The sequence below is a fragment of the Benincasa hispida genome, chromosome 11, assembly GCF_009727055.1.
Source record: "Benincasa hispida cultivar B227 chromosome 11, ASM972705v1, whole genome shotgun sequence".
Lineage (NCBI taxonomy): Eukaryota > Viridiplantae > Streptophyta > Magnoliopsida > Cucurbitales > Cucurbitaceae > Benincasa > Benincasa hispida.
In genome coordinates, this window is record NC_052359.1 from 75,141,326 (window position 1) to 75,154,574 (window position 13,249).

At 35.9% G+C, this 13,249-nt stretch overlaps 2 protein-coding genes across 2 annotated transcripts; one reads left to right on the forward strand and one right to left on the reverse strand.

The window, feature by feature from the left end:
• Window positions 1-5,021: 5,021 nt before the first annotated feature.
• On the reverse strand, window positions 5,022-5,657 carry LOC120090860. Its single transcript, XM_039048563.1, has one exon. The coding sequence runs from the start codon at window positions 5,655-5,657 to the stop codon at window positions 5,022-5,024; it is 636 nt and encodes a 211-aa protein (XP_038904491.1).
• A 2,412-nt stretch (window positions 5,658-8,069) lies between these two features.
• On the forward strand, window positions 8,070-11,752 carry LOC120091493 (pentatricopeptide repeat-containing protein At1g15480, mitochondrial-like). Its single transcript, XM_039049560.1, has 3 exons — window positions 8,070-8,229; window positions 9,081-9,678; window positions 10,265-11,752. The coding sequence occupies exons 1-3, from the start codon at window positions 8,195-8,197 to the stop codon at window positions 11,510-11,512; spliced, it is 1,881 nt and encodes a 626-aa protein (XP_038905488.1). The 5' UTR covers window positions 8,070-8,194; the 3' UTR covers window positions 11,513-11,752.
• The last annotated feature ends 1,497 nt before the right edge of the window (window positions 11,753-13,249 follow it).

Sequence of the window (13,249 nt, forward strand, 5' to 3'; positions counted from 1 at the left end):
TTAATTTGAAGTTCTTGTTTATATTTTTTTTGTGAGAAAATTGAGGTGAGAATTAAACAAATGGATTAAAAAGTAAGATTATCTATAAGGAAAAAAAGAAATATCTATATAATTTGTTTTTAAATTGATGCTTTTTAAATTCAAGAAAACTTCAAATAAATTGATTAGTTAATGGTATGAGTATTTTAAGAATATTTTTTTAAAGAGTATTAACGGTTTGCTTTCATATATTAATGATAAAAGTATATTTTTTTTAGTTTAAGAGTGTTCTCGAAAGTTTGGAAAGTTTTAGAAGTATTTTTGAAATAAAACACTAATAATTTTAATCTAAAATAAACAATATTAATATTTTTGTAACTTTTTTTTTTCTTTTTACTTTTGAATGGACATAAATACAAAGTTATGGTATCTTGTATAATTAAAAATATAATAATAAAAAAATCAGCGAGAAAAAACCATGTCGAAATGATATGGAAAATTTGTACGGATGACCCAATTTTTTGGTCCAAAATGTCAAATGACACATTTTTAAAAAATAATGTCAATTGACCCTCTGTTGATATCATCATCATACCAAATTACGTAAATTGTCCTTGAGAACCCACCAAAACTAAAAACTCCTCATTCAAATTTTCCAAGGCTAACGGCTTCGTATCGCTCATAAACTAAAAAACTCTTTAGAATCCATCATTTTGGCTTGCAAACGATTCTACTGCTACTAAAAAATCGAATCTAATCGGTAAATCTTTCGATATGTGCCTGAAAATGTCTTACACTGATTAGTAATGGGGCTTTGTGTGTCGTTCTGGGTTTAGAAATACACTGATATGATTTTTTTTTGTTTGTCTTTTTGGTTTTCGATGTGTTCTGTGGTTGAAGACGAGTAGAAAGAGTTTGTGAGCGAGATAAGTGAGAGTGAAATCGGTAGAGCAACACCAGAGAGAGCGATACTGGAGAGAGAAATACCGGAGAGAGCGATATCGGAGAGAGCGAGAGCAAGTCTAGCAAGAGCGAATCCAGCGAGATTTAAACAGAATGTTGTTTTACATTTTTTTTCTGAATGGGTTTACTGATTGAATTTTTATTTCATGCAGGAGTGATTTAAGATGGCAACACGTTTCAAAATACCCAAAGCCGACCGATTTCCCGGTCAAGTAACCAACTTGACCCATATTGTTAATGTAAACAAGATTGTGAAAGAGAAGCTTACGCCAAGGCAGTTGGACATGTTCAAGAGAATAGTTTTTGGGCGATTTGTGGACATTGACATGGTGTTTAACAGCCCAATTATCCATCACATGTTACTTAAAGAAGTGAAGAGGACAAGATCAGACTCAATGTCATTCTTTGTTTGTGCGAAGGTTGTCACTTTTTCGAAGGATGACTTTTTGTTGATGATTGGTTTGTGGCAATCCCCAACATGAGTTGATCAGAACCAATAATCCTCGTATGTACTTGCTATCAAGTATTTTGATAATCGAGTGACGAAGGACACTTTACATCTCCGTCAATTTAAAGAAAAATACAAGGACTTGGAGTTTGAAAATGATGATGATGCTATGAAGATCAGCCTAGTTTACTATACTGAGGTCGCAATGGTGGGGAAAAACAAACAGAAAAATGCAGTGGACCTCAAACGTTTCAAGGACGTTCAAAACTTGGAGTACTACAACAGTCTTGATTGAGGTACCATTATTTGGGAGAGGACATTGGATGCCCTAAAAACTGCGTTGAATGATAAGAGCAGTCTATACAAGACGAGGGTCAAAGGAAATAAAAACTACGTTATAAAGTACTTCTTACGTGGATTTCCACAAGCGTTCCAGGTAAATTTGCTTAACATAATAATCGTGTTGTTTGATCTAACATTACTATTGTTCTTAATATATTTTAAATTTTATTTAGGTATGGACGTATGAGATCCTAGCTTCATCAATAGTTGGGAACATTACGGAGCGAAGGAGAAAGATGGCTTTGCCCTGCATATTATGATTGTCATGCTCCTACTCAGTGTCCTTCAAAGTACTCGAGAGAGAGATATTCGAGTCTAACAATGTACGTTTAACTCTATGCATAATATGTTTATCTGGTTGGTAAATTGACATTAACCAGTTTATTGAGTTGTTAATGCAGATAAAGGTTAAAGAGGGCACTATTATGTCAGATGCTGAAAGGGAGTTTCGGGATACCCTAGTGGACAGACGACCTATATTTGAGCTAGGTGCGGATGATGATAGTTCTGAAAGTGGCAATAGGTTGACTAGTGATGAGGGTAGTCCTGAAAGTGAAAGTGATGGTAATGATCATCGTGGAGATGACAATGATGAAGTTGTCAGGGTGGAGGGAGGGGATGAACCTGAGCATTCTGAGCACGAAGATGCTGAATATGGAAGAGTGGAATGAGGGACATACACACCTAGTGATGATATGTTCCATGATGTGATGGGGGACGTACGCGAGGAGGACGAGTTGAACCAACTTGATGTCTATCTTGCAAACTCCCATAGAGAGCGATTTGTGGATGAAGAGTGTCCTGAGTATGCTGCCCGTTGCAGGGAGGGGGCCAATCTCGACGAGTCTATTTATTTGTACATGTGAACCATTGGCAGCTCACTATCGAGGTTGGATGGCCGTATATCAGGTTTAGATAGTCGTGTATTCAGTATGGAGGAAAACATGACTGACATGAAAGGGCAATTGTTGGCCATCCTGTCATTGTTGCAGTCTATGTGCAAGGTTTGCATTACTATCATTTTAAATCTTTATGTGTTTTGTTTTTACGTGTTCGTGAACTCATCATTTTACTTTACTAATTGAAGGGTTCCACGGTGAATGAGGAGTACGGACTAGGTCACCCATCCATCTGGGATCCCGATACCAATAATGCGACTGCCTCTAACACTCCCATCCCTCTCTACAGCCCAGATACCACCACTTCACCTACTCCCACCCCTGTACAGCCCGATACTTCCACGACACACCAATCGACGTCAAACCTATAGAGGCCAACGCCACAAACAGATCCCGACATGTCTACCTTACTCTGCCACATACAAAGGCTGACATATCTGGGATCATTTTATGTTACGACCACAGAAGAAGTTTCCACTGTGAGTGATTTATTGATCAGTAATCTTTGTTTATATTTTTATATTTCTTGTATGAGTTTGTTAGTATCTGTTTATGTAGGAATCTCGAATAATTAGTCATAAGAGAAACCTGTTGATAAATATACACCCTTAGCCTAAGTAAGAAGAAAAGTGTGGTTTCCTCTCCCAGGTATAGCTACGTCACTATCCAGATCGTCGTCACATATAAGCGTAGCACTGATGCTTCCACACGAAATATTTTTTACAGAAATGATGGGTGGATCTCGAAGACCAATCACGGACAACGAGGTCCGAGAGAAACTTCTTTAAAAAACTTTTGCAAGCCAATTCTTCAAGGAATCTGATTACCCGAATGTTGGTCGAGTTAAGCGATGGTAGAGTTTCAGTCTTTACTTCTTTACATGTTTGGCTATTTGTACTTTTACTGACATAGATTAAATTTTTCGTTTGCAGACCATAAATACTTTATTTATTTTATGAAGATAAATTTGTATACCCCGGTGACATGTTGCATGCACAATCACCATTCTTGCCAATTGGTTTGAATGGTAAATTTTGATATTTCATTTCATTAACTTCTCATTTCGTTAAGTTTCCTATTCACTTCTTTACTTAACTTTCGTTTTATTTGACAGAGTCACCTTAATCTCATGGCGTTATTTATGATAAAGATTAATTCACTTCGAGTTTCCCCTGCATGGGAAGATGAAGACACGTATAAGGATTACGTCATCGGTAAATTCGATGTCAAATGGGCAGATGTGGATTTCGTTTATACGGCGATGAATATCAGTGACCACTGGATGGTCCTTGCAATGGACATTAACAGAGGCCACATATTTGTGTTCGATTCACTTCCATCATGCACACCAATGACAAAGCTAGTGAATTGGCTTGACGATCACAATACCATCCTTACTTCACTACTGTGACGTGGATTGTTCAAAGCTGGACCTATCCACAACCCGTTGGAAAATCTCGCGACCTATGAACTTGACATACAACATGGGTCGCTTGATTGTGGTATCTTCGCAATCAAATTATTAGAACACCTGATGACTGGTGTTGATCCATCCGTAATCACTCAGGAGAAGATGAGTGAATATAAGATGCAGTTAACGTGTCAACTATGAGCAAACACTCCATATTTTTAATGTGTATAGAACATGTATTTTTTATTGTATTTTTTTATGTATGTAAAAATATTTATTTTTTGATGTATGTAAAAACATTCATTGTATAATTGAACATATATTTTTTATGAAAGTTCAATGCATAATTGAGCTACTGCTCTTTTCATTGTATCAATGGTATGTAGAACATTATATGGTTCAAGGTTCAAAGTTCAAAGATTGAGAGAGCGAGATGTTGAGAGAGAGTAAGATTGTGAGAGAGAGCAAGATGTTGAGAGAGTGTGAGATTTAGAGAGCGAGATGTTGAGAGAAAGCGAGATTGAGAGAGTATGAAGTTATTGTTTTTTGTTACAAGTATGAAGATTGAGAGAGTATGAAGTCATCCATTTTTGTTACAAGTATGAAGATTGAGAGAGTATGAAGTTATCAATTTTTGTTACAAGTATGAAGATTGAGAGAATATGAAGTTATTGTTTTTTGTTACAAGTATGAAGACTGAGAGAGTATAAAGATGGAGAGAGTATGAAGATTGCTATTATATAAATACTCCAGCTTGTTATTATTTTTTGTTTATAAGATGAAAGTATGAAGTATGAAGTGTTACAAGTATGAAGTATGTTACAAGTATGAAAAAGTATGAAGTATGTTATAAGTATGTTACAAGTATGAAAAAGTATGAAAAAGTATGAAGTATGTTATAAGTATGTTACAAGTATGACGTATAAAAAAATGATCAATGGTGTTCATAACAAATGAAATGTTACAAGTTAGTTACAAACTAAACTGGATGAGGGGTGTTTGTGTCTCGATCTTTGGCATTTTCAGCACGTCGCACAGTTGTAAGCGGTTTAGTACATTTTTGGCGGTTATGCCCATAATTCCCACACTCATCACATTTCATTTGTTTGTAAAATTCTCCTCTGGATGGTATTCTTCTCACTCTCCGTTGCCCGACTTGTAGCACAAACTCCGGAGGAAGGATAATCTTTTTTACGTATCTAGAAGGTCTTTTCCATTCAGATATGTGGCTAAGTGGATTTATAGGCTCCACATACGTAGTCATTAAAGAGTCCACTGTATAAAATCGTCTACAAAGACTGTGGATGGGTATATTTCTTTCGTTGGTAGCAACAATTGCATGTGAACACGGGATACCAAGTGAGTCAAATTCCTTACACTTGCATTCCTTCGTGTGAAGATTGACAATACCGTCTAATCGATTATCTCGCACGTGTACCCGATAACAATCAATAGGCACCACCCGATATCGTCTGCCCTTATCGGCTTCATTTACCAATCGGGTTTTACAGTAGTCAGAGTACAATGTCGTTCGAGATGCCCAATAATTCCTCCGTTCGTAGAACCACGATTGGAACATTCCTCTAACATGTTCAATCAAGCATACTATGGGCATTGGTCGATACTTTTTAGTTAAGGAATTGAAACACTCTGCACTGTTGGATGTCATGTTATCATATCTTCATTCTATTTGGTAAACCCGTGCCCACCTTTGAAGACCGATTTCTTCCAAATATTTCGTGATAGTACCGTCTCTAAAACTGCGGAGTTCGTCCCATTTTGTCTGGAACTCTATCATGCAAAATACCCTTGCTGCATCTCTAAATATCCCAAAAACCGTGCTATCCTTAAAGTTTGTAACCAGATTCTGTTCTATATACCATGTGTACAATTCATGAAATACTGTGGGAAAAAATGCATGAATAACATTGCCAGTATCCGATCAGACACAAACACCAGATTATTGGGTTCTCTGATACTGCATTTCAAGTTTGACATAAACCATTTCCATGATCGATCGGTTTCATTGTCCACTATTGCATATGCTAATGGGTATAATTGATTGTTCATGTCCATAGAAACCACAACCAACATGGTGCCTTTGTATTTTCCTTTCAAGTGCGACCCATCAACAATAATACAAGGCCGACAACTTGCAAAAACCTCTAATACAAGGCCCTAATGCCATAAATATATACTTGAAATGCACTTCATTTTCAAGTTCGATCTCAAAGAATGTACTCGGATTCTGTATTTTTAGCGTTTCTCCATAAGCATGTAGTATGAAGTATGAGTATTCTAGAGTACCTCTAGTGAGATCATACATGGCTTCCCTTGCACGCCACGCTTTATCATAACTTATGTTCACGCCATAATCTCTCCTCATATCCTCAATGATATGACAAGGTTTATAAATACGTCCTATTTTCGTGAACTTATCTTTGACGAGCTAACCAACAACCGTAGCAGTTGCTTGTTTATGGTCGTGATTCAAAATTCCAATGGAACATGTGTGCGAACTGCAGTACTTTGTGATCTTGAATATATCAGTCCCTTCCATTTTAACTGCATGAAGACTCCACTTACATGTCTCCCCAATGTATTTGACAGTGAACAGAGATTTGGTTGATTTCCTTACCTTAAATTCAAAATTTCAGTTGATGGATAGAATAGATAATCTCATTTTCAAGTCATTTTTGCTAAAAAATAGTTGACCAACTTCAACGTCCTCTGTCTCAGATGAAGAGGTGCCGGGCATAATCAACCCTATCCTATGACTTGAAGACACAGATGGTGGAACCACTAAAGCTGCTGTAAAACGACACACATCTCAATACGATCCATTTCATTCAATCCTGCTGGTTGCTCATTCACATCCACTGAAGGACCACAATCCATATAATCGAATGTTGATGGTACAATGTTGGTAGACAATGGAATATCATCATCTTCTCGATGAAACTAATATGATTCCTCGTATTGTCTATCCATAGCCGTATCATCATAACTCACATTTCCAAACCCCATTCCAACCCTTTCATCCTGATTAGACTTCAACATTACAACTATCTGAAGTCTACTAAGCTCTTCTCGCAAAAGAAGGAAGTGAACATCATCAACTATTATGCATCGTGGAGGGGCATCAAATTCAATATTATATTTAACTTTCAAGATAAGATCAAACTTTGAAGAACTGACATTTGTAACCCTGTAAATGCACGATTTAAGTTCTTCATAATTCAATGTATGAGGCATAACGATTCCTTTCAGTTGTCCCCCAATATACAAACTTTAATTCTCATCCCAATCACCTCCAAATCAAATAAATAGACACTTTTTTTGTCATCCTACAAAGCAAGAGAACATTTTTCATTAAGCTGTACAAGCAATTGAAGTGTACTCTCGCTCTTTATCTTAATCTCGCTCTCTTTCATAATCTCGCTCTCTCTTAATCTCGCCCTCTCTCTTACTCTTACTCTCTCTCTTACTCTCTCCCAATATAAAATTTCGTAATGCTACATTTCCAGAAATAACACATAAAAATAATTAAACAAACTCAAAATAATTCACCTTTTTTAAAAAGCTGTTCCTTTCTGAGAAAGCCTCGTTTTGGAAATCCCCATTTGAAAAATCTCCGTTCAACAAAACATCGTCGAAAACCAGAGAAGTAATCACCTTTGAAATGGAGTTTAGAGTTTAAAGAAATCACCATTGTATTGTGTCTAGGTATTATTGATTTAATTTGAGACTTCCGTCGTGAAAATTGTCAAATCATTCGTACACCGACGAACAATCACATCAAACCAGAGAATTTCAAGCGAGAGCGAGAGCGGGAGCGTTTAATCAGACAAAAGTGAGATTTACTTCGTGAGACTGGTGTAAGGGCAATTTACTAATTTGGTATGACTATGATGTCAGCAAATGGTCAATTGACATTATTTTTTAAAAATGAGTCATTTGACGTTTTGGACAAAAAAATATAAAGTCATCCATACAAATTTTCCAAATGAGATTTATTTTCGTCAATTACAGGTGGGTTTTTAGGGTTTAAGAGCAACCTGCCCGCCTCTGCGATTTCAAGTCCTCTCACTCTCGCTTCCATTGTTGAGGTCTTCTGAGTTCTTCCCTAATCACTACTAATATCATCCCACCATGTGGGCTCTTCGTAGAGCTTCTATTTCTCTTAGGTATGCTTCTCTTCTATCATCTGTACGCCTGTTCTTCATACTAGACCTCTCTGTTTCTGTACCTTACATTGTTCATTCGGTAATGCGAACCAAAGAAAACAAAGTTGAATCTCATTTGGCTGTAAACTTTTGAATTCGTTTCATAGGTATTGGTTTTCATTAACTCTGTGCGTCAACAAGCTTCTTGCTTGCTTCGGATCGAGTTTCTAGTGTTCATTAAAGAAGAAAGTAAAGTGAAGGGTTCTGCGTGTGATTTGTTCTGTTCTTGTAGTCACCTTCACCTTCACGTTCTATTTCTATTCTTTTTTTCGTTCGTATATTAGCTGAAATGCAAAGCTTCTCTTGGTCGGGGTTTGTTTTTTTCAAACTTTTTTTTTTTTTTTTTTTTTTTTTTTTTTGCGTTTTAAAATACTTTTCTGAAATTTTCAAATTTCTGGGTTTGAGATTCTGTCTTCGTAGTTTATGAGGCTATGTGCATTTCTGGACTGTTGAGTTTCAAAGATGATGATTGGAATATCATTGAGGGAGATGGTCCGAGTGGTGAAATTAGAATCAGTGAAGAACGTAGACATGAGAATGGGGACGAAAGAAACTGTAATATTGAGAAGAAAATAAGAAATCCTTATAATTTGGACATTCTTCTTCTTCTTCTAATGTCCTAAACATGAAATTTTCTCCTGGCGGTTTCCTGAAATCCATCATTATTGATCATCCAAAGGACTGTTTTTGTATGTATGTACTTCTGTATACATATATTATATGTATGCACGTGTATATTGTGGTGGGGAAGGTATAATACCTCTAACTTTTCAGACCCCTCTTTGTACAATCTTTTTGTGTTCTCTTTTCAGGAACCAAGGGTATAGAGTAAGAACCTCATATTTCTTTGGCAAACTAGAAATACCATATTCCTCGGAAGGAAATGTAGCTGGTTTTGGAACCACCGCTGCTTCATCTGATAGATGCATCTCTTTTGAGAGAAACAATCTTGCAACATGGCCGTCCTCTAGGATTTATATTAGTAGTCATGGTCTATCTTCACAAGCTGGTGCTGAGAACAGTGGAGAGGAAGATAACGTGGAAGATGGATTTTCTGAACTTGATGAAACACTTCCAAGCACTAGTCCACTTGAAGAGAGTAAGGCAACTAATGATAATGTAGAGGAACTAACCTCTGGATCAGAAATTGATGATGATGATGATGATGAAGTTGATGATGGGACTCAAAATGAACTGGATTTACCTGAGGTAGAAACTGAACTTGCTGAAAAGATATCTAAAAAAGGTGCTCCTTCAGCGTTGTTCAAGGCTATTTGGAGTGCTTCAGATTTATCTGTTCCTCGTGTACTTGATAAGTGGGTCAGTGAAGGAAAAGACATAAGCCGGGCTGATATCTCTCTTGCCATGCTCAAACTTCGTAGACGTCGAATGTTTAGGAAGGCTTTGCAGGTAAATTTATTTGATGTTACCTTTCATGCAATGAAATTCATTTGTGCGGTTTGAGGTTTGTAATTGATCTCATTTCTCTTGGATTTGTGGAACTCTATATAAGTCTATGTGATTAGTGGACAACGGATTTTGGGATGGAAATGTCAATCAATTTCTTAAAACAACAATCAATTGTAATATGATCTAACGGGCACAAAATGATTTCAAGATGTGTTTGTTAGGCTTGTAATTAGTAAGCCCGAGTATGTAGAGCAATTCTTAAGATGTAACATTATTAAATACTTGTAAAAAAAATTGCCGAGCTGGCTTATTAGCATTCAAGAAATGGTGCTAGAGCCTTTTTTCAAAATTTTCAGTTGGTTTAATGTTTGGTTGAGCAGCATCGGAACTGCTGGTAGTATGTTTTGATCCACATTTATATATTGTTGGGCTTATAAAGTCATTGCTGGTTTGAAAATGGTTGTGCAATTTTTGACACTGGAGAACTTTTTAGCTATTGTATATGGTTAATATTTTTCCCTATTTGTTAGACATTCATTTGTCAATTCTTGAACTCATTGTTGACATTTCTGTATCCATTTTACAGTTTTCGGAGTGGTTGGAATCCAGTGGGCAACTTGATTTTATTGAGGGAGATTATGCTTCTCGCCTTGATTTGATTGCAAAGGTTCTGGGTCTCCATAAGGCAGAGAGTTACATAGCTAATATCCCAAAGTCCTTTCAGGGGGAGATGGTATACCGAACTCTCTTAGCTAACTATGTGGTCGTCAAAAATGTAAAAAAAGCGGAGGAAGTATTTAACAAAATGAAGGACCTTGGATTCCCAATCACAACATTTGCTTGCAACGCGTTGCTTCATCTTTACAAGAGGGCCGACAGGAGGAAAATAGCCGACGTTTTATTGTTGATGGAGAAAGAAAATGTCAAGCCTTCTCTGTTTTCTTACAAAATCTTAATAGATGCTAAAGGACTATCAAATGACATGATAGGGATGGAACAAGTTGTTGATACAATGAAGGCCGAAGGAATTGAGCTTGATGTTTCTGCACTTTCCTTATTAGCTAAGCACTATGCTTCAGGTGGGCTTAAAGACAAAGCCAAGGCCATCTTAAAGGAGATGGAAGATGTTAACACCAAAGGTTCTCGATGGCCTTGCAGAATTTTACTTCCCCATTTTGGAGAACTCCAAATGGAAGATGAAGTGAGGAGGGTCTGGAAGATTTGTGAGTCAAATCCTTATATTGAAGAATGCATGGCTGCCATTGTCGCTTGGGGAAAGCTGAAGAACATCCCAGAAGCAGAGAAAATTTTTGATAGAGTTGTAAAAACATGGAAGAAGCTGTCTGCAAAACAATATTCTACCATGTTGAAGGTTTATGCAGACAACAAGATGTTGGTGAAGGGCAAGGAACTAGTTAAGCAGATGGCAGACAGTGGTTGTCGCATTGGTCCGTTGACATGGGATGAAATTGTGAAGCTTTATGTGGAAGCTGGGGAAGTAGAAAAAGCAGACACTTTCTTGGGTAAGGCTGTTCAAAAACACCAGATGAAGCCATTATTTACCTCATACATGCGTATCATGGATCAGTATGCAAGGAAGGGGGATGTCCACAATACAGAGAAAATCTTTTATAAGATGAGACTATCGGGTTACGTGGCTCGATTCAGCCAATTTCGAACTCTAATACAGGCTTACATTAACGCCAAAGCTCCGGCCTATGGTATGAAAGAGAGAATGAAGGCAGATAATGTATTTCCAAATAGAGATTTGGCAGAAAAGTTAGCCCAACTTGATGCTTTCAGGAGGACAGCAGTGTCAGATTTGCTTGACTGAGAAATTTAACCTGATACTTTTGGTATGTATAAGCTCCACAGATTTCAACTTTATTTTACCAATCTGGTATTTGTTTACTAATCTTGTGGCTGTGCTTTGATAGATGAAAGTATAGGTCTTAGGACAAAGAAATTTCAAAATTTTGTGCTGCTGCCCGTGTTAATATGTTTCGATTATGCATCCTTCCCTAGAACCAGAACTCTGATTTTTCATAAGCTCAAAATGGTTTATTATTTGTCTCCCACTTTAATTCGTCAGGTCAAATGGATTCAACAAGTGTCTTTCTGGCAGCTTTGTTTTTGGATTGTTGTAGCCAAAATTTGAAAATTTTGAAAATCATGTTTTCATGTTTCAATGCATTGAAGTTTTGAGTTTTAAAATTTTAAGGTAGAATTACATTAGAAAGTTCAATAATAACATAATAGTTCATGCAACCAGCTCGTTTTACTTTTGTTGAAATTACAATATGTATGACATAAATATATTGTAAATAATATGGTATTATAAATTTATAATTATTCAAAATCTGCAGCATGAAACAAATTAGTGGTAATCAAAATTTAATTTAATATTTGGTCGATAATTATGATTTTTTTTTTTTATAAATGAATTCTTTAACAAATTTTTGAATTGGGATTTAATTTCCTTTTTTTTTCTGGTTTTTTTTTGGGAGAAAATTGAGATCTAATTTCTTAATCTATTATTAAATACATTTTAAAACATTTGAAACATAAAATTGAACTCTATTTTTTTTTATTAAATGTCATATATTTGTATGACATAGCTCACCAATCAACGGCACCTTAGATTTTTCTTCCTTTAAGCTGTGTTAGGGGTGTGCATCGGTCGGTTGGTGTTGGTTTTGGGAGAAAACCGATATCGAAAACCGACCAAAAAAAGAGTGAAATTTGCCCGTACATCGATTGGTTGGTTTAGTCATTTTATTTAAATTTTTTAATTTTAAGAGGAGCCAAAGTGAATGAAAAGGAAAGATGAATTGATAATATGTTATTATTAGGTTAATAAAATTAGCAACTTTTTAAATTTTAAATGAATCATTTTTTATGAAAAATTTTAAGAAATCATGTAATGGTTTGAAAAATTAGGCAACATAAAAGATAATAATAAATCAATATTAAAATAATAGGCTTGGACTTGAGTTGGTGGTAATGGACTTGTTTTTATACTTATTTTTTAAAAAAGAAATTAAAAAAAAACAAATATATATATATATATATACACACATGATCGATTAGGAAAAAAAAAAAACCAACCAACCAATCTCTAGTCCGGACTGATCGACTTTAATTCGGTCGGTTTTCAGTGTTTTTATGTACACCTCTAAGCTGTACTACGTTGGATGTAAAAGGGAATTTGAAAGTTAGTTACACCAAGAGAGGAGAGGGGATCAGTGGAGGTAGGATTTAAGGGAGGTTTTTATTTTTGATTGGAGCTTGTGAAGGTTTTCTTGGGGAGGGAGGCGCTCTCGAATCAGCCTTAAGTCCTTTTCTTTTTTTTCTATTTTCAGCTTCTTAGTTCTAAATCTATTTTCCGAACTATGTACTTGTTGATACTATTGTAGAAATATTCTTCTGTTTTTTATCACTTGTTGAGTATTTTTCTAAATGCAGGTTGTTTAGATATCTAACATAATGTTTGTGTTTGGATATACAAGATAATCAATGTTTGGAAGTTAAACATATATGTTTGATTTAACATTCCACATATAGAAACTAA